The 19,213-nt window shown below is 37.7% G+C and overlaps 1 protein-coding gene across 1 annotated transcript; it reads right to left on the reverse strand.

Annotated features, from left to right (window-relative positions):
• Positions 1-9,938: 9,938 nt before the first annotated feature.
• C2H7orf57 (chromosome 2 C7orf57 homolog) lies at positions 9,939-18,861 on the reverse strand. Its single transcript, XM_074897477.1, is given in 8 exon segments — positions 9,939-10,060; positions 10,815-10,860; positions 10,863-10,953; positions 12,000-12,115; positions 17,503-17,664; positions 17,791-17,903; positions 18,659-18,821; positions 18,823-18,861. Coding segments are annotated over 8 exon segments (852 nt in total).
• Positions 18,862-19,213: the final 352 nt, after the last annotated feature.

Consider the following 19,213-nt stretch of genomic DNA (forward strand, 5'->3'; position numbering starts at 1 on the left):
GACCTTCACACCCTTCTTAAATTGTGGGGCCCAGAACCGCACACAGTACCCAAGGTGAGGCTGCACCAACGCTGAATACAGTGGGATAATCACCTCTTCTGACCGGCTGTGGTGCTCTGCTGGATGCACCCCAGGGTGTGGTTTGCCCCCTCAGCTGCCAGGGCACACACTGCTGGCTCATACTGAGCCTGCGGTCACCAGCACCCCCAGGCCCCTTTCTGCAGGGCTGGTCTCCAGCCACTCCTCTCCCAATTTGTACTTCTGCCCACCTTTACTCCACCCAAGGTGCAGGATTCAGAATTTAGACTTGTTAAATTTCATGCCACTTACCATTACCCAATTCTTCAATCTAGATCCCTCTGCAAGGCCTCTTGTCCCTCAAAAGAGTCAACAGCCCCTCCCAGTTTGGTATCATCAGCAGACTTGCTAATGGTGCATTCAACTCCTGCATCCAGATCATTGATAAATATATTGAACAAAACTGGCTTTAGAATTGAACCTTGAGGAACACCACTGGGGACCAGTTGCCAGCCGGATGTAGCCCCATTCACTGCAACCCTCTGAGCTCTGCCCTTCAGCCAGTTCTTCACCCAGCACACTGTGAACCCATCCATCCCGTAGTTGGGTCACTGGTCCAGAAGGGTGCTGTGAGGGACAGCATCCAAAGCCTTAGTAAAATCCAGAAGAACTACATTCCCTTCATCCACTAGGCAGGTGACCTTATAGAAAAATATCAAATTAAACGGGATCTTCCCTTTGCAAACCCATGCTGACTATGCCTGATGACTGCATTAGTCTTTAAATGCCTTTCAACAGTACTCAGTACAATCACCGTAATTTTTCTAGGAACTGAGGTTAGACTAAAAGGTGTGTAGTTTCCTGGGTCTTCCCCCACACCCTTTTTGTAGACTGGAATAACAATGGCCAGCTTCCAGTCAGCAGGGACCTCCCCAGACTTCCAAAACCTTTGGTAGACAATCGAGAGGGGTCCTGCCATAACATCTGCTGGCTCCTTCAGTACTCTGTGATGAATCCCATCAGGCCCTATGGACTTGTGAACATTCAGCTGTTACAGCTGGTCCCTTAAAATTTCAGTGTCCACAAATGGAAAATCACTGTTCCCACCGTCGTGAACCTCTGACTCAGGGGACTGGGTGGCCCAAGGTCTATCGGTGTTGTTATAGACTGAGGCAAAAAATGGATCGAATGCCTCCACTTCTTCATCCCTATTAGTCAGATGACCATCTTCAATAAGTATCAGTCCAATGTTTTCTTCAGACACCCCCTTGATATTAACATACTTTAAAAAGCCCTTCTGTTGTTTGACACAACACTGGCCAGTTTCAAATCGAATTGAGCTTTGGTCTTTTGTGTCTGCATATACAAGCCACAACTCTGTAATCTTTCTGTGAAGTCTGACCTTGCTTCTTCCAGAGATCATACAATTCCTTTTTCCTCTTGAGCTCCACAAGGTGTTCTCTGTTCAGCCAAGGTGGTCTTCTGCCCAGCTTGCTTGACTTACAACATGGTGGAATTGCTGGCTCCTGTGCTTCTCAAAGGTGCTTCTTAAGAACCAACCAGCACTCATGGACTCCTAAGCGCTCAAAAGTGGATTTCCAGGTTACTCTGCTAAATAACTTCCTGAGTAACTCAAAGTTTGCTCTCTTGAAGTCCGGTAGCAACTCTGCTGTCCTTTCTTCTCATTACACTGAAAATTTTAAACTCAACCATTTCATGATGACTGTGGCCAAGACAGCTACCTACCATCCCATCTCCCACAAGTCCTTCTCTATTCACAAATAGCAAATCTAGGAGAGCATCTTTCCTAGTCAGATCACCGAGTACTTATGACAAGAAGTTTTCCTCCACAACCAAGAATTTCCAAGATCTTCTTGTCACAGCAGTGTTATATTCCCAGTTAATGTCTGGGAAGTTGAAATCTCCCATAATGACCAGGGCTACCAATCCAGAAGTTTCTCCTAATTGCTTATAGAATAACTCATCAGTGCTTACATCCTGGCTGGGCAATCAGTAGTAGACAACCCCTACAACATCTCCTTAATCCTCACCCAGAAGCTCTCAACCACATCACTAACTGTATCAAACCTCTCCTTTACATACAGTGCGACACCTCCACCTCACCTGCCCTGCCTATCCCTCCTGAACAGCCTCCAGTCATGAAACTCATTCCACCAAGTCTCACTAATATCAATATCGTAGCTCTAGGAGCTGACCAATGCTTCCAGTTCATCCTGTTTGTTTCTCATACTGCGTACACTGGCGTAAAAGCATTTCAGTTATGCTCCTGCGCCCTCCATGCTCCCAGGAGCAGCATAAATGTTCCTACTAGCATTGCCACCCTCAGGTGATGACATGTCAACCCTTGCCTTACCTTCAGAAATCCTGTTGTTATCCCCTTACCACTGTTTCTAGTTTAAAGCCCTCTCAGTCAGTCTCACCAGCTTATGTCCAAAGATGTGTTTTCCCCACTGGGGCAGGTGGATCCAGTCAGGCCCCAGGACTGCAGCATTTTTCTCTTCTTTACTCGAGAAGTGCTAACTCAGCTGTACCTAACTCAGCAAAGCAGGCACCAGTGTTTATCATTGCTGGTATTAAATTCAGTGTGTTGTCCAACTAACAGCTACAAAGCCTGTAAAATACACATCTGCATTTTGGATGGAACACAAGTCTTAGTACAAAGACCACCGTATAAGTCTGAAAAATTTCACTGGAAACAGCACCTGAGTTACCTGACCAGTAGTTTACCCACCATTTCACCCGTCAGTAATAATGAGGTAGTATTTAAAATAAAAGATTTACTCAACATCCATCAAATCAACACAACTGAGGGGTAATCTTCATTATAACAAAAACCTGATTTATGTCTGGCATCCTAAACATACGCAGAAACCTCAAGAGTGTGACATCGTAAGTCGGATGACTTTTAGGATTAAAAGCTTGAGCACCAATCAACAGGTTTTAACATGCTGCATCACTAAAACAGCTAGCCTGCAACTGTTTGTTGATTCAGAAAGTTCTCACAAGTCTCCTCTGCCTTAAATAAAAAGAACAGATTCTCCACAACTTGCTATGAAATAGCTCCTAGCTAAGCTCAAAGTTTTGCAAAGCAAGAAAATATAAAATACATCCTCAGTTCCTAAAGCTAGACAGGTAAGTGCAGCACAACTGTAGCTGTGACATCTCCTGTGTTATGATACAGCTGATCTTGCTAGACTAGGCCAATCAGCCTGAGAAAAATAAGGGAAACCAAGCTGTGAATTCAGCTCACGCCCTTTTTAGTTCTGAAAGAGGGGTACTCGTCCCTCACAAACCACCAGTGACATCCTGGTGATGATGAAGAGATGAAAACATTTGCAAGAAGGATCCAGCACATTTAGCTACAGAAGTAACATTTGCAGTGGAGATAGCACTACAGTCTTAAAAGTGTTGAAATTATAAGGAACCTAGAAAGCGAGGCTGCAGAATACACTTAGCTTGACACACACTTCCCTAGGTCTATCTTACAGTCTGTAATTTTTATGTAAGAGAGATGCAAGCTAAACATTAGTTCTTCCAAGATAAAATATACTTAGTCTGACAGAACTGGTTCAAGCTGAAAACAAATATAAAATGACTGAAGGATTATCCTTTTTCATCAATTAGCAAGAAAACTAAAGCAAAAACAAAGGGAAAAAAAGCATAAAGTGCTCTGTAAGTATAAATTTAACATTGTTCATACAGTAAACTGAAAACATTAAACCCAGAATCCTGCCATACAATTTTTTAAATAATTATTCCTACCAGAACCACACTGTAGTTTGTCATAGTAGGGAATTTCTGTGAGACAGAGCAACTCAAACCTTCTTGATACATAACCTTCTGTACATCAGCAGGGTAAACACCTTGAGCACAAGACATTGCCAAGATGCATTTATTACAAAATCATGTATTGGACGTTTAGAGTAAAATCTCTTAATAGCCTGTCTCACCTCAAAGCACCTTGTATGGAAATAAGAGGAATCCTGCACACAGATGTCTTTCTAGACATAAATAGGATACAAGAGAAATTTCTCAACAAACTAAAATGTCACCTGTTCAACTTGTTTAAATCTCTGATAGGTAAAATAGAAGCACAGCCTCGCAATGCACCTTTCATTTTTCTGTTCCTTGCATATTTCATCAACTCTTCAAAGCTATGGTAGTGGACAATCCATAATAAGCACCTTAGAAGATTATTTTAATTCCGTGGAAGAAACTTTTCCTTTAAATAGGAATTATTACCTACATCTTATGGTCCACTGAAAAATTTGCTTTGCCTTTCAGGAGGTTTGTCATTCAGATATATATTAAGAGAATAATCAGTGTAAACTACTTCTTTTATAAATAAAGAATAATCAGGTTACTATATCACCTGGTCTGAAACATTCAGTAAGTAATGCATCTCTATGTATCTAATAATTGGTAGTAACCTTGGCTCTCAGTCATCTCTAGAAAACCTTTTAAAATTTAAATCTGCTTTAAGCTTCCTGTTTTGTAAACTTTGGGGTTTTATTCCATTTTGTATTTTAGTAGGAAAGATACCTCTTAGGTAAAAAACTATAATTACAAAACTTTCAACTGGCCTCACTTTTCAGATTTTTATACTGCATAGATGAAAACTTGCATGTATGGAAAGTAAGGCTGAAGGAGTATAATGAAAATTATACTCCTTCCTGCTCACCATATACCATTTTTATAGTCAATTGGTCAAATAATTCAGTGCAGCTGTTCAGACACTTAACTACTGCATTTTGATTCTTCAATCATTCTGGATGTTTAGTATCATTAAAACTATTAACAGGAGGACAAAATGTGCTAAGACTGAACTTCTATATTTCTAGCTTTTTTCCAGGCTATAGCACAGTATGAAACTACATTCTGAAAAATAATCTGCAGAAAACTGCAAAAGCAGAATATTAGGCTATTTGTTTATGGAAAAAAATCGCACTTCATCTTACATCTTTTACAACTAAGTCTGCATATTCAGCGCAGATATAAGTATTCAAGAAATAGATATGCTAAAGTCAATGAAATTTTAGATACTTAAGAAATGGATGTGCCAATTCAATGTTTGTTTGCATTGCTGCATAAAGTTAATGTATATATACCCTTGATCTCTGAAAACATGTTTATATTTTAGTCTAGTCTAAAAAGACATAAGTGGTAAGAACGCAGTATATATTCAGTCACATTAAAATGAAAACAGCCATTAGAGTTTGCTGCAGTTACAGGGTTGCATGTAAAATAAAAATCACGCTTTGGCACCTAAACTGCTAAGTTATTTTAAAATCTGTATCTGGAATTCTCTTTTAAAATATTCACATATTCAGTATACTTTAATATCATTCATAAAACGTAACTGCACTTTTGTTTTATCTTTGGGCTTGCAAAACAATCAGTATTCAAAAAAAAGAAATTATCTCACTTACTACTTAAAGGCATTCAGGTCAGAGATGGAGCACAATACAACTAAATAAACGTTTCAGCATTTAAAACAATAAGGCTAGATTTTGTAAGTAAGCACCCAGCTTTTGACTTTGGCATCTCTCTTAAAAGCAAACATTGAAAACCCTTCCAGATCCAGAAGCTTCCACTGCTTTTATATGGAACTGCTGATGACTTTGAAAACTGCCGGTTGCATGACTGAATTGACTCTGATTACTGGAGTAAGGTGAACTCCAGCAACGTATTTTCATCCTTGCATTCAGTGGAAGCTTTTTGATTTGTTAACACTACTTTGATTTCATGTCATTTGGAGAACTGGCAAGTTATGCTTCTACTGCAGCTCTCCATTATTCTGAATGCACAAACACATATTCCAGGGTTCTCACCTGCTCTTATAAAGAGAAATCTTAGGCTGTTAATATTCTAACTCACAGTATTCAAACTGTGTTCCATGAAGATTCAGTTGACTGACAGTGCAGATCGAACATCTCCTTGGCTTGACAAAGGAAAGCTGAGTATACATTAATAGCACACTGGCAAACTTTTACGAATTTGAGGACTGTCATGTGGATATTAAGGTAAAAAGAAACAATTTTTACAACATGATATGGTGTACACTGTTAAACTATCTGAAAACCAGCATTATAAACACTTCTATGAACACAAGCAAAGTAACAGTGCTGAGTGAACAAGTTAGGATCTCAGTTGTCGTTCTCTCTCTGCCTCTAACAATTGCCTAAAAATATGACAGTTTTGGAAAAGAGCTCCAATACTGAGAAAAAGTGTTGAAAAGTGAAGAGGACTTAGACATCAAATGACTCAAAGTAACAAAGTTACTTTAGGAAGCCTTGTACAGATTTTAAAAAGAAGACCATAATAGAGAAAAGAATTATTAGAATTCTTGTCTACAGGTCAGCAGTATTGCAGCCACACAGGAATTCTTATTTTATGGAATAGATTTTGAAGGCTTTGACACAGCAAGCACCTTCAAGTCTATATGAACAGGTGATCTATATGCTTGTAAGTACTTTTAAATACCCATGCTAGTTGGGTAGGGGGTTGGGTTTTTCTGGTCATAACATTACTGTCTTCAATTTTTTCAGTAAATTTGTACCTTTCAGAAAACCTTCTATGAAAAAAAAAAGAGATTGAAATGGAATCAATATATGCTTAAGAACAAAAAACCTTCTTACTCAACTGATGAGCATTAAAAAAATGCCTGGCTGCCTTACCTTTAAGCAACTTAACTCCAAAGAGTTTCATCATTATCTCATACTTCCTCTTTCTTTTATGTTTTTTCCAGTAAAACACGTAATTCCAAATAGCATTTGCAAAATAAGTTTCTCCTATGATAACAGGATTCAGAAGATCAAAGCAAGACTGGAAAGTAGTGCTACTGCTGAGTTATACCCTTAAAGTATGCTACAATACTGTAATACAATACAAAAGCTGTCATATACAGAACTTATTTTACTGTTGCAGCTTACCACTGGTGGGCACAACAAACACTACTAAACTTTTTTTACAGACACTAAAAATAAAAATTATAACTTTATCCAAAGACTATCAAATAAAGATAGCTATAAGGCTTGCTCATATGACTTAATAATTCTAAAAAATTCATAAAATGGTAGTTACTTTTTTGGAGAACATCATGCCGCTACTGGTGATTGCTGCATTAAGTGTAAGATTTTATTGTTAAAATCCTAACAGTATCAACCATTTGCCTGTTACAGATACACAATTTCTTTACACAAGCTTATTCTTTAGTGCTTCTCTATAAATGATAGGTGACAGTTTTTCTACTACTCAGGTTTTAATATTATGAGCTCCAGCTCTAGCATCCCCTGGTACTCTAGCCTAGCAAAGGAGGTATCACCAAAACCTCTGCTTTCACAGCAAAATTAATGGTTTCAATGCATCTGAACATAAAACAAATCATAAGTGAAAACAGATATAAGTAGTCATTTTTTTCCCCCCTCCCAGATACAGCTTGATGTAAGCTTTTTATATTTGGAAAATTTTTGTAAATAACCAATAACTGTACACTTAGGTATTTTTTATATTTTTTTTTCCTTTTATTTTTGTTAATACAACTTAAGACAGTTGAATTGTTGGTTAGACTGAACAACAAAGATGGACTCAGATGCTGGTTCTAACAACATCAACAGCAAAACTTACACATATGTTCACTGAAAATTCTGAGAGTTCAGATTAGCAATAGGTTTACCTATTTCCAATCAATTTTCATACCAAAGTTCTAAAGAAAAGTATTGTTAAGCCAAATCCTCTAAAGATTCGGTTCAAAGAAATGTATATTCAGTAATACATTTTAAAATCTTCATCTCTTGGATTCAAATGTGTAAATATACTGAGCTCACTCTGAAAAGGAAACTAAAAATGACCACTTATTAAAAAGTTACATATTCACTTTTCAATAAAAGGGGAAGTGTTAAAATATTAGTGTATCGAAAGTTTTCAAAATATTTAAATATTTTTTATACATTACTGTTTCAAAGTACAAACTGTTTTGCTGATGTAAATAAGCATGGACATCTAGCATATTTTTGTCGCAGTCAAAACTGCGATAAGGATAAATAAAAGACTTCTTTAAAAGCTGAAAGTGCAGACATCATATATAGCTTAGTCCACACCACTGTTACCTAATGATTCATCTTCTAGATAACACCACTATAAAAGGAAATGCCACCAAGTCTTGATTTAATTATGCGGCTGAACACTATGACTGATCAACTAGTTCTTATGCAGCAGGCACAGCAATAGAATCATCCTAGAAAGCTGAATATCTGGTGTAAGTAAATCTGCTTTTGGGACTAAGAAGCCATCTTTCCAGTGAAGGTTTGACTTTTTCCACTGCAATATCCATACCAGTTCAATTTTATTTACATTTCATCCCATACCATACAGTTCCCCTTCACCTTTCTTTATAGCATAGCTCATGAGTATAACTGTAGTTGAATAAAGAAACTTGGCAGGTTTGGACACATTGATATCATGCCTGTGTCTAGACAAATCAGCAGCAATATGGTAACCCTATTTGATAACAGCAAAGAAGCACTAGTCTGGTGTAGGAGAGAACTTCAGTTTTGCTTTGTTTTGATTATGATTTTAAGAAAAAGTTTAGGGTCTGACAGCTGTTGCCTATACTTTAAAATTTGCTGTAATCAAGAACAGTGAAGTCTGTATGACAAACTACATGAACTTCTCAATCAGGGATAAGTTCCACTATAAAAAGTAATCTAACAAACATGCAAATAGTGGACTATATAAGCCATATAAGGCTTTACTTTCCCCAATAGTCTTTGAAGTTAATAATTACAACTCTGAAACAGTGGCTTTGACTTGTTGCTTGCAGGTGCTGATTCAGACTATGATGGCTCTGAATCTGCAATAAAAAAATATTAAAGTTCTTAGACTAACTTCCACCAGAAGAATAAAAAGGTCAGCTAAAATTTTCAGTTTCTCTCTCACGTCAAAATGTATACAAATTCCAGTACTTTTAACTAACAAGATAGACAAGCTACCTACAAAATTCACAGTATGATGCCAATCTATAATCCATTTGTGTTGGGTTACAGATTTACATATGGGATGGGTTAGATCTCCTGTCTGATGTGTCTTGGATTTACCCTACACAAGAGGGAACAGAGAATGCTCACTCTCAAAAGGGAGCTGCAATGTGCTTACTCTGTAAATTGCATTGGATGAGCAGACAAAAGTACCCAAGGGGAAAGAAAATACAAGCACTACCTTCAGTGCATACCGGAAAGAATGAAAAGAACAACGTCAAAACTGAATTAAGGTACATGTCTGGATAAAACTATACTGTTAAGAGCATTAAAAAAAAAAAAAAAATCTCCTTTTACATTCAGATACAGAATCAGTCTCAATCAGAATAGCTATGATTGACAAAGGAGGACAATACAAGCAAAGCAGGTGTCATGTTATCTAAGAATTTGGGAAAGAAAAGCATGCAAAAAATGTATTTATAGATCAAACTATGCAGCATACTGACTTTTCAGCAGCCTTTACAATATACACACAGAGAACAAAATGATGGGTAAGTGGTATAATCAAACCAGTATAATAATTACTCTGAAAAATCTTCAGCTTTCCATATAATCCGAATGTCCCATTAGAGGCACACTTCACATTAAAGAAATCAGCTATCACCAAATGAATGAATTTGAGGTTTCAAAAATCGTAAATCCTTTCATTTTACTCACAGTAATGGAAAACAAAAATGTCAGTGCACAAGAAAGCTGAATAGAATTTGAAGACAAAAGAATATTATTCAAGGTTTTCTTTCATGCTAAAGAGCAGCACTTTTAGGCTCCATGGTTGAACTGTTAGGTCATTGTGCCTCCCAAGGCAGCATCCTCTGCCTGATCAATATGGATACTTAAGCTGATTTTGAAGAGTGGCTGCTCAGTTTATGCACCCTCTTTCAAGTCCAGACCAAGATCTGGCTTCACTTTAGTTTTACAGCAGTTTTTCTTCTGAACAATAACACAACTACTAGTTTTCTGTTCGCCTGTTTTCTTCTGATACTCACCTGGAGGAAAAGGTTAGAGCATGTAGTGTGTATGTTCAATAGCATTTTAAAAGGTTGCTATAGAAAACTGATATACCCACCATGTTTGCCAAGCCACCGTAAAAAGCCTAAGCAAAAGGTCTTTGACAGAAGGGGAATTTTCTGCCCTTTAACCTCTGTATCTGAGTGTTTTCAAGTGATGTCTTTCATAGCTATTACTGTGCATGACAAAGTAAGGTTTGAAATCATAGGTAAACACTGGATAACTTTTCTTCTAATTAAAATGTTGCAATGCCACTGTCTTCAACAATGCACATATACTTATTTTGATAAACTTTTATGAACAGTGGTCTATTTCTTCTTAAACATGAATATCAGTGATATTTGTCACAAAAGTTTTCAGAAAAATATTAGGGTTCAAACACTATTCACAACAAATAGGCAACAAATATTTTACGGTCTGCTTAAATTTGTGCAGGATGGTGGCCGTATTTCTGCAGCCGTTCACAAAAACGTCACACAGAAGCCCTTGGATCAGAACACAGCATGCTTCTGCAACTGTAAAGATGAAAAAATCCACTAAAGCCTCTGCCTTCACTGACTACAAACAGAAGCACTCTTTTCTTTAGCTGGTCATAGGGTATTGTAAACTAAGCACAGTAATTTAGTCATCTCACCATATTCAAAGAGAGTCACACAAATTATTCAGGTTATGCTCTGCTGTTACCTTGAGATCCCAACCCACTTTAAAAGAAACAGCTTTCAACAATTTTACCTTTGGAATGCTCACTATTTTCTGATGGTTCTTGAATCTTTTTTTCCCCCATCCAGTATACAGCTGAAACCAACCAGTTCCATAACCATTGCTAATTAATTTGCTAAAGTTTACTGCTTCGCTTTTTCCCTGAGGAGGCCTGTAAATCCAAATATATTAAGGAAAACAATAGCATAAGTAAACAAAAATGGGGATTATGTGGGAAAATTTTATTTTGCACAGAAAGGACAATAGCCTTATATTTTATTTCTAAATAACTAAAAATATATTCTACATGTAATCTTCTAAGAAAAAACAAAAACAATACCAAAAAAAACCCAAAGTGCACAACTATGCTTAATTCAGTAATGTGTAATTTTACATGAGAAGAGCCATCCATTTTATTGGAATTTTACATGCATAATACTTACACAGTTCTGGTCTTAGAGAAGAAAAAGTGAAAAAAGGGAAATTACACAGAGAATGTATAAGTAAAAAAGGCTGACAGTACTCATTCTGTGCTGCACAAAGGTGAAATTTTGTCACAGATTTGCTCTTAGGTTTATTAGACAGTTCAATCACTTATTTTTCATCATTAACATATTTCTAAAACATACTGGGATTACTGATGACTGTGTAATAAGTTTTTAAGACAAGGTACACAGAAACAATTCAGTTGTGTACACAGCTGACAGTATGATTAGACCACATTACAGGTGATGTAATACTTTGCTTAAAAGACTACTATCTTCCAGGTGTTCCATATAGTATTTTTGCTGGGCCTGACCTTATATAGGCTACAGTTTGTGTGTTTTCTGAAAATGGTAGTTCTACTTGTGTCTCTGTAATCTATGCTTACAGAACTAATGTACATGATTGTTTGCATCTGCTCACTGGTACTGGGAAAAAAACAGGCAATTTAGAATATAATAAAAGTGTGCTACTTTGAAACATGCAACTGTATGCTTAGTTTTCCTAAAGCAAATTTATACTATCTTTCCTCTATGAGTTAAGGTGCTATTATTTTAGTAGTCTGTAGAACTATTTTAGTATCACACACAATAGATAGTTTATTAGCAGTAAGGATCCACAAATTCCATGCATATATCCACTAATCTCTGCAATTTCACAAGGAGTAATATTACTTGCATGCATGAATAGTTGCAGGCTTAGGAGTTTAATGAATTTTCTAAGCATACTACTTACAGAGGTGGGAAGGAAAGCTTATTTTTCCCACTAAATTCCTTGTTTGTAGAAACATTTGGCATTCTGCTTGGATATTTAGGGTTTATAGCTGGGAGCTTTACCCGTGTTAGAGAAAACTTAGTAAAAGGAGTTATGATAAAAATAACCAAGAAGATTTATATGATAATATAATATAATCCTCACTTTTGAAGGTTAAAGGCACTAAATATCTTTAGAATTTACTCTTATTGATATTATTTCCATAAGTAAGAGTAGAGGAGTATAAAGGGAAATCAAAAGATAAAACAGCACCTTTTTTTATGCTAGATCACCAACTGTTTGTTCAGTATGTCAATAATGCAAAATGTGCTCTCCACAAGCTTTTCCTTCACAGCACACTTCAACTAGCTAAGCTTCAAATTCAAACTTACCCATTGCAACCTCTCATCTTGGCTCATATCTCTGTATGCAGTGTATGAAAATATCCCAGTCTTTTTCATTTCCAGTTTAATTATTTTAAATTATATTTTTGTTTTATAAAAAGCATGAAACATGCATGTAATAACAACACAATTTTGGGACATTAATTAGAGGTTTGAAATTCAAACAAATACAGATATACTGTGGGAAGCCTACAACAGAAAAGTGTATTTTACTTTTATCATCTTTCACTTGGTAATGACAGGTAAAGAAACACTGTTGACTGAAAGACACAGTAAGATAAAGATGACACCTACAAAACCAGTGAAGTGACATCACAAACACTAGGACTGAAAGTTGGGAAAACATAAAGTAATAGAGAAACATTAACACCACATATCAAAGCTCTTTATTATAACTTCAATCAAATCAATAGATGCTGAAGGATCAACTTACTTCCCTCTCAAATAAAAGCATTAAATTAAATATCCCAAACAACTCCCAGGTATTTTTCACTAATAGCTACTAAGAAATTCCTAAATTAAAGAAAAAACAAAACATCTTTAAAAACTATTTACAGCTTCCTTCATTGCATGAAGAAGGGGAAAAAAAGCCCTTAAAGATATCACAAAGTTCTCAAAGCTTATTAACAAAGTTTTTGTATTATACTAGTATATCTCTTTAATTAGAACCTATATATTGACAATTTTCTCTTTTAAACATGAACACAGGAGAGCGCCCCATAGGATAAGAGATACTACTTTCAGGTTATTGTAAAAAAATCAGGACAGGGTAACTAGAAGTAAAATGTATTGTCCCGTAAATGTAAAAGCGCATTAAGGAGAAAGATACTTTCCACCTATGTGGACATACCTACTGCAATAGTTAACAGAAAAAAATTATGAACAGAGTGCAAAAACTAGATGCAGCAGCAGCAGTTACACTTGGATTGCTGACACTACAAAACAACTCCCATGAAAACATCCATGAGGAGAAGATTCCAAAATAGATGTAAACACACCATAGACTTCTCAAGGAACCCAGGCACATTTAGTATGGAAAGAGCTAAGAAAAGTATAATGGCATCTGACTACATCTAATCAGTGAACTAATTAACAAGCCACTAAAAGAAGCAGATCTGAATGTTCAGAGTATAAGTTTTCTTATTTTCTGGGAGAAAGTGAAGCCTAGGACAGACAGTTCTACTGATTCTGAAGCAGGACATCAATGCAAACCAACATTTTAAGTCAGTGCTGAAATGCCTACAGACTTTGGTGGAATCAGAGTTTTGCCAGAAGTTCCAGAATGTGGTAAAGAATAACTGGACAGGCTAGTAGACTTCAGCCTGACTGATATGATGTTGAAGCTTAAAGAGGTGAAAAACTGGGATGCTTGTCAAAGAAGGAAAGATGAAAAAAGGAGAGAAGAGCGAGCCCGCAGGGATGTCAGAAGCAGTGATGTCAGCTGAAGAGTGGCATCTGTTGTGCAACCTGAGGATTAAAATCACATTAGCTGCTTAGAACTGCTTTTCAAATCCATTAATGCTGTAGCAGCCTACATGTGTTTTACATTTTAAAAATGCTATCCTATTGTGCAAAAAATGATATTGCTGTCTTCTGTCTGTCATTAAACTGTACCATTTCAGATCTGACATACCATGGAAGTTTCAGATCCAGGACACAGCTACCCACAGTACCCAGGTGACAAAAACAATTTCATTAGACAAGTAGAAATCCCCAAACTTGATTAACTTTTGTCACATATTGAAGGCATGATGGCATGCAGGGCAACACAGAAACCCAACTTGATTTGATAAGCAGGATATACAAATAGTAGATGGAAAGAGATGAGCCTCTTGGCACCAAAGAGAAGCACTAGAAATTAAATTAAGAAATTAAAGACTTAATTAAAGGGCAGAGTGAGGTGGGGAGCCTAGAGAGATTTTGTCTAGAGGTAGACAAAGACCCAACTGTCAAAACTAAAGTAAAGGAAACAAAGGCGAAATGAAAGGCAATGAGAAAAGACTTGAAGGTTTCTAGCAAGTCTGGTGCACTGTTTCAAAGGTTGTCTTTCTTTTCTTGGGACTAAATGAGACAGGCTACCATAAATTGCAGCTATCAAAACATTCCCTACTGTTCAAATCAGCTAACAAGTGACAAGAGCAGCAAGGGAACAGATCAGAATTTGGTTTTGGAGAGTACCTGCAATCCTGTCAGGTGCTGTTTGTTATTTTGCTGGGCAAATTCAGCATTAAAAGAAGACCCTCGTGCCACTACACCCCAATGGTTATAGCTGAGGAGGCATTTTCACTTTGACAAGCCTCTATTTAACAGACATCAACTTTCCCAGATAAAGCCAGTTATGCAAGACATTTTTTACATGTTCTCAGTTTAAAGCGTTTTCTCCCTTTGTGAAGAGATGGCAATGACATACCCTAAAAATTACTACCTACACTTATTATACATACACATTTATTAGTCTCTGATTCAACAAACATGTAATGTCATACGTATTGTGTCTGGCTGGTATATGAAGAACAATGGATACCTGCTGCCATCATGAAAAGTTGAAAGCCCCCAGATGAAATCCTGGCTCCCCTGCGAGCAAGGGGAAAATTCTAGATCACACTTCGAATCTCTGAGGTAAAATCCTGACCTCAGATGAGTAATCTTTTTGCTACATCACATACATATGTATGTATGCATATATACACATATATTTTAGGCAAGTGCCTAAACTTCAGACATGAAGTAGTAATTTTACTGGTGCTGCAGAAAGATTGCCTAATGCTGAGGCAAACCCTGATACCACCTCCAACAGATCTCCCACCCATACACAGGCCTGCCTCTTTCTTAAGGTCATAGCATTCTCAACTTAACTTGGCTGGTCCACATGACACATAGGCAAAAGGATGCTTCCACCTGGGCTAGTAGTCCATCACTGGGCCCTGAGCACAGAGGCTAAACCCCTCATGCACTAACACATCCTTGCTGCTTTGCAAAATTCCCAGAAGAACAATAATCATCCCTGTGATTAAGGCATTAGGGAAGAACTATGGGATCAATCCCAAGGCACGCAGAACCATATCATGGTCCCCCTGATCTCCAGTCCTCCTTTATGCAGTGACAACCATACTATCAGGATCAGTGGAGATTCTAATACTTCAGAACTAAGTCACATAAAGATTTAAAGCTTCAGAGCAAGGGCCCACTTGGGAACAATGTTTTTCGGAGTCAGAGGTTAAAATAGTTTTGCACTTGTCCCTAAGGGTGCCCTTTGGGATTTATCACCACGATTGCGTCACGCATCTCTCTTCTGAGCAACTGCTTAGTCAGACTGGACTGAAAAATGTTTTGAATACGTCCAGTCTCAATACTTGAGGTAGTTTGCTGCTGCAGTATCATCATGTAGTCAAATAAACAAATTGAATATTCCCTAGAAATTTGCCTGTGGTGTTTTGGAATACATCTCTTACATTTCAACATACAAGATCTACAGTGAGAAAACTAAAATCAAGACTGTTTGGTAGGGCTAGTTTCATTGTCTCACTTGAAGAATCTTCAGGAAGGTATTCTTAAAGCACAGGACAGAAACCTCCTATAAGAGTAAACACAAGAAATAGCTGTGAAAGAAGCACCATGGGATGTTTCAAGATATATGAAATGCTTTTCAGGGCACAATACTGTGAAGGTCAATCATTTCAGAGATGGTGGTCTGGTGGCAGAGCTAAAGCTAGGGACACAGAATCTACCTTCTTAGGCACCTAATCTTAAAGAAAAGGATTTGGTAGATTTAGTACCTTAGATGAAACTCAACTTCAGCTTCTAGAGGAGCAGTGTAAATTCTGTATCAGGGCCTCAGCAGATTTGGAATTTGAGCTGAATATATAACATATATTCACTTTCGTGATAAATAAAACACGAGAACTTCCATTCACATGACCACATGAAACTGGGTCTTGCTCAAACTCCACCCAAACAGAAACAGACCTCAGTTTCACTCTACCAGTCACCACATGGACTTGAATTACACTTACGTTATCAAAATTAAGTTTGACTCTTACAGCACTGAAGATAATTGGTTCTTAAATAAGGGAGTGAAGGACAGCACTTCCTCTCTGTCCTAGTTTGATCCTTTAAGACGCTCCATGACAGGCTAAGTTTCTATTTTCAGTGCCTCAAATATCTGATCGAATAAAAGTTTGACCTACAAGCAAATTATAATTTAAGCATACATTGCTGGTTTGCCTGTTTCCACAGATTAAGTAAACATTCCCAAGCCTATTCAGAAATAAAGTATTCCCATTTACACAAGCCATCATTCTGAATTTGGACTAGTTACTCATCACAGCAAAGGTTAAGGACTTTGTTCCCAAAATGTCTAACATCTACCCCTCTGTTCAAGAAGGGAGGTACTGGTGTTCAAGAACATCACATGCCTTTCCATGTATACTCTAAATACTTATGGTAAATGAGGCAACCAAAATCACAGAAGATACTGAAAAAATGTAAGGCTTCAGCATCTAAAATGGGCAGGGAGGATGAAAGAAGGAGGATGGGAGAGAGCTTTCCAGGAAAAAATGCCAAGATCATCACCGAAAGCTTTGCTCTAGGCATAGCTTGTGCTATACTTATTTTGTCCTGGATACATCTTCCATTCAAAGACAGCTAGGGCAGTCTCTTGGAGGACTCTCTTGCATTTTAAACTACAACAAACTTTTTTCAGAACATTTTTCTGTTCCTTCCTCCTTCTTCTTTCTTCCACCCCCAAGATCACTAAACAAGAATTCTCTTCACCAAGAGTGAATTGCAGGGGAAATAAAGCATAAGAAGATAGAAAATAACTACTAGCTTTCAGTCACACTTAAGTATAAGCACCATATACTGTGATGGGAAACCATTTCTGGTTCTTAGGCTATACCTGCAGCACTTATGAAAAACACAGCTTTCATCTCATTCTCTAACTACAATATAAAAATTGTTTCTGGAATACAGAAACTTGGGTGGACAACAGCTTCTCTTCTACAAGAGCTCACAGGCCGACCTAGAATGTCTTCACAAGCTCTATAAACAAAGCATCATCCCAGAGTGCCTCTCCAGCCTACCGTCTTTTTCTCTGTGTTTTCTTTGTCCTCAGTGTCCCACTGCCAAACACTTTTCATATCAAAATCAAAAGGTCCTCTTCTTGTCTTATAACTATTACCATGACCGTCATCAGCCTTCAACTCTCTGTGAATCATATAATCTGGTAAAGAGGAAACATAGCTCTTGCAGGCAAAGATTTAACACTTGTTTGTACAAGGGCTACATATCTTGCACTTCAGTACAAAAGTATTCTGAAACATTAAGAGCTGAAGAGAGAAACCAACAAGTAACGTGGGGTCTCAGGAGACTTGCCTTGGCTCATCAGTCACTGGGGGACTGGAGCAGTGTGAGCACCAGTCAGGTGCTGCATATGCTGCTGGAGAGAACTTCATTGTCACCGGAGTGTAGTGCTTCCGTAGGTCTTAAGAGAAAAAGGCGAGACACTACTTTTCTGACTTCTTATCTAGTTGCAAGAGCATTACCTCTGTTTTCAGGTTGCTGTTTTATCAGGAAGAAGTGCTTGCTTTATTCAGTAAGGAGCACTTGTCTCCCCTGATAAAACAGTCAGAACCTTGCAGCATTGCATTCCACTTGTCCCTTGTTTTTCTTGCTCTAAATGCTTTCACACATTTCTACCAGTCTTAATTCATACTTCTGGATTTGTCACCCTGCTCTTAAGTGTGCGTGCAAGCCATCTGCTCAAGCTCCTCGAACATCCTCCTTTGATAAAGGAAATAATAAAACCGCGGATCACCTTCGTACAAGAAGAGAAAATGTACCGTGTGGTAACAAATCGTGTTATCACAAAACACTTTACAAACCTCTACAAAGTTTTCTGATGATGCTTTTTAGTGACAACATTGTTTTCACCAGATCGCTACCTAAGTAGCCCAAGCAAAATTGTAAAGACCTCACTCATGCAGCTACACCATCATCATCTACTTAGATCACATGCAGTGTAAAACAACACATTTTGCTAAAAGTACCTATACACAATAGACTGCAAGGACATCTTGACACTCTTACATCACATTTTCAAGCACTCACTTTTTCCACAGGTTAATTTCAAAACTCCAAGAGGATTCTTATGTAGTATCTATGAGCACTTTCTACCACCACACTCAAGCACAGCCAAAGAAAACAAAGGAAAAACAAATAAGCGAGACAGACGCTCACCAGGTCAGTCTCCTTGCTTTGCCAGCCTGTAGTAAGCTGAATCGGTCTCTTTGATCCACTTCTCTTTGATCCACTTCCTGCAGCACCCAGACAGCACTTCATGGGGATCTTTTGCAAGGTCACCAAGACCCACAATCTGGGATGTTGGAGGAAGTGGGCTCTTCAAGGTTCTTCAGGGACTTCTCTTGTTGTTTCGGTGGCATGTGTTATTACCGTTTTGCGATAATGGAAAAGAAAATACTTATGGTAAAAGTTAACTGCTAGCATCCCTTTTTCAGGCAACTAACAAATTGAGCCCACCTGAAACTTGAGCAATGTGCTGCATTTCAGCCTGGAGACTGACAAGGCTTGCTTATTCTGGGGGATTCAGGACATGTAACTTCTAGAGGATCACATGCAACAAGGGAACACCTTAGTTTCAGTTTTGAAACAGCATTCTAGTTTTCACATAAAGTGTTCTAATACTGGAGATCGTGCATCTTCATACAGAAAACTATTTCCAAGGACACCAAGAGCAGTGAGAGTCACAGAAGACTGCAGGAAACACTTAAACCT

The sequence above is a fragment of the Athene noctua genome, chromosome 2 (genome assembly GCF_965140245.1).
Source record: "Athene noctua chromosome 2, bAthNoc1.hap1.1, whole genome shotgun sequence".
Lineage (NCBI taxonomy): Eukaryota > Metazoa > Chordata > Aves > Strigiformes > Strigidae > Athene > Athene noctua.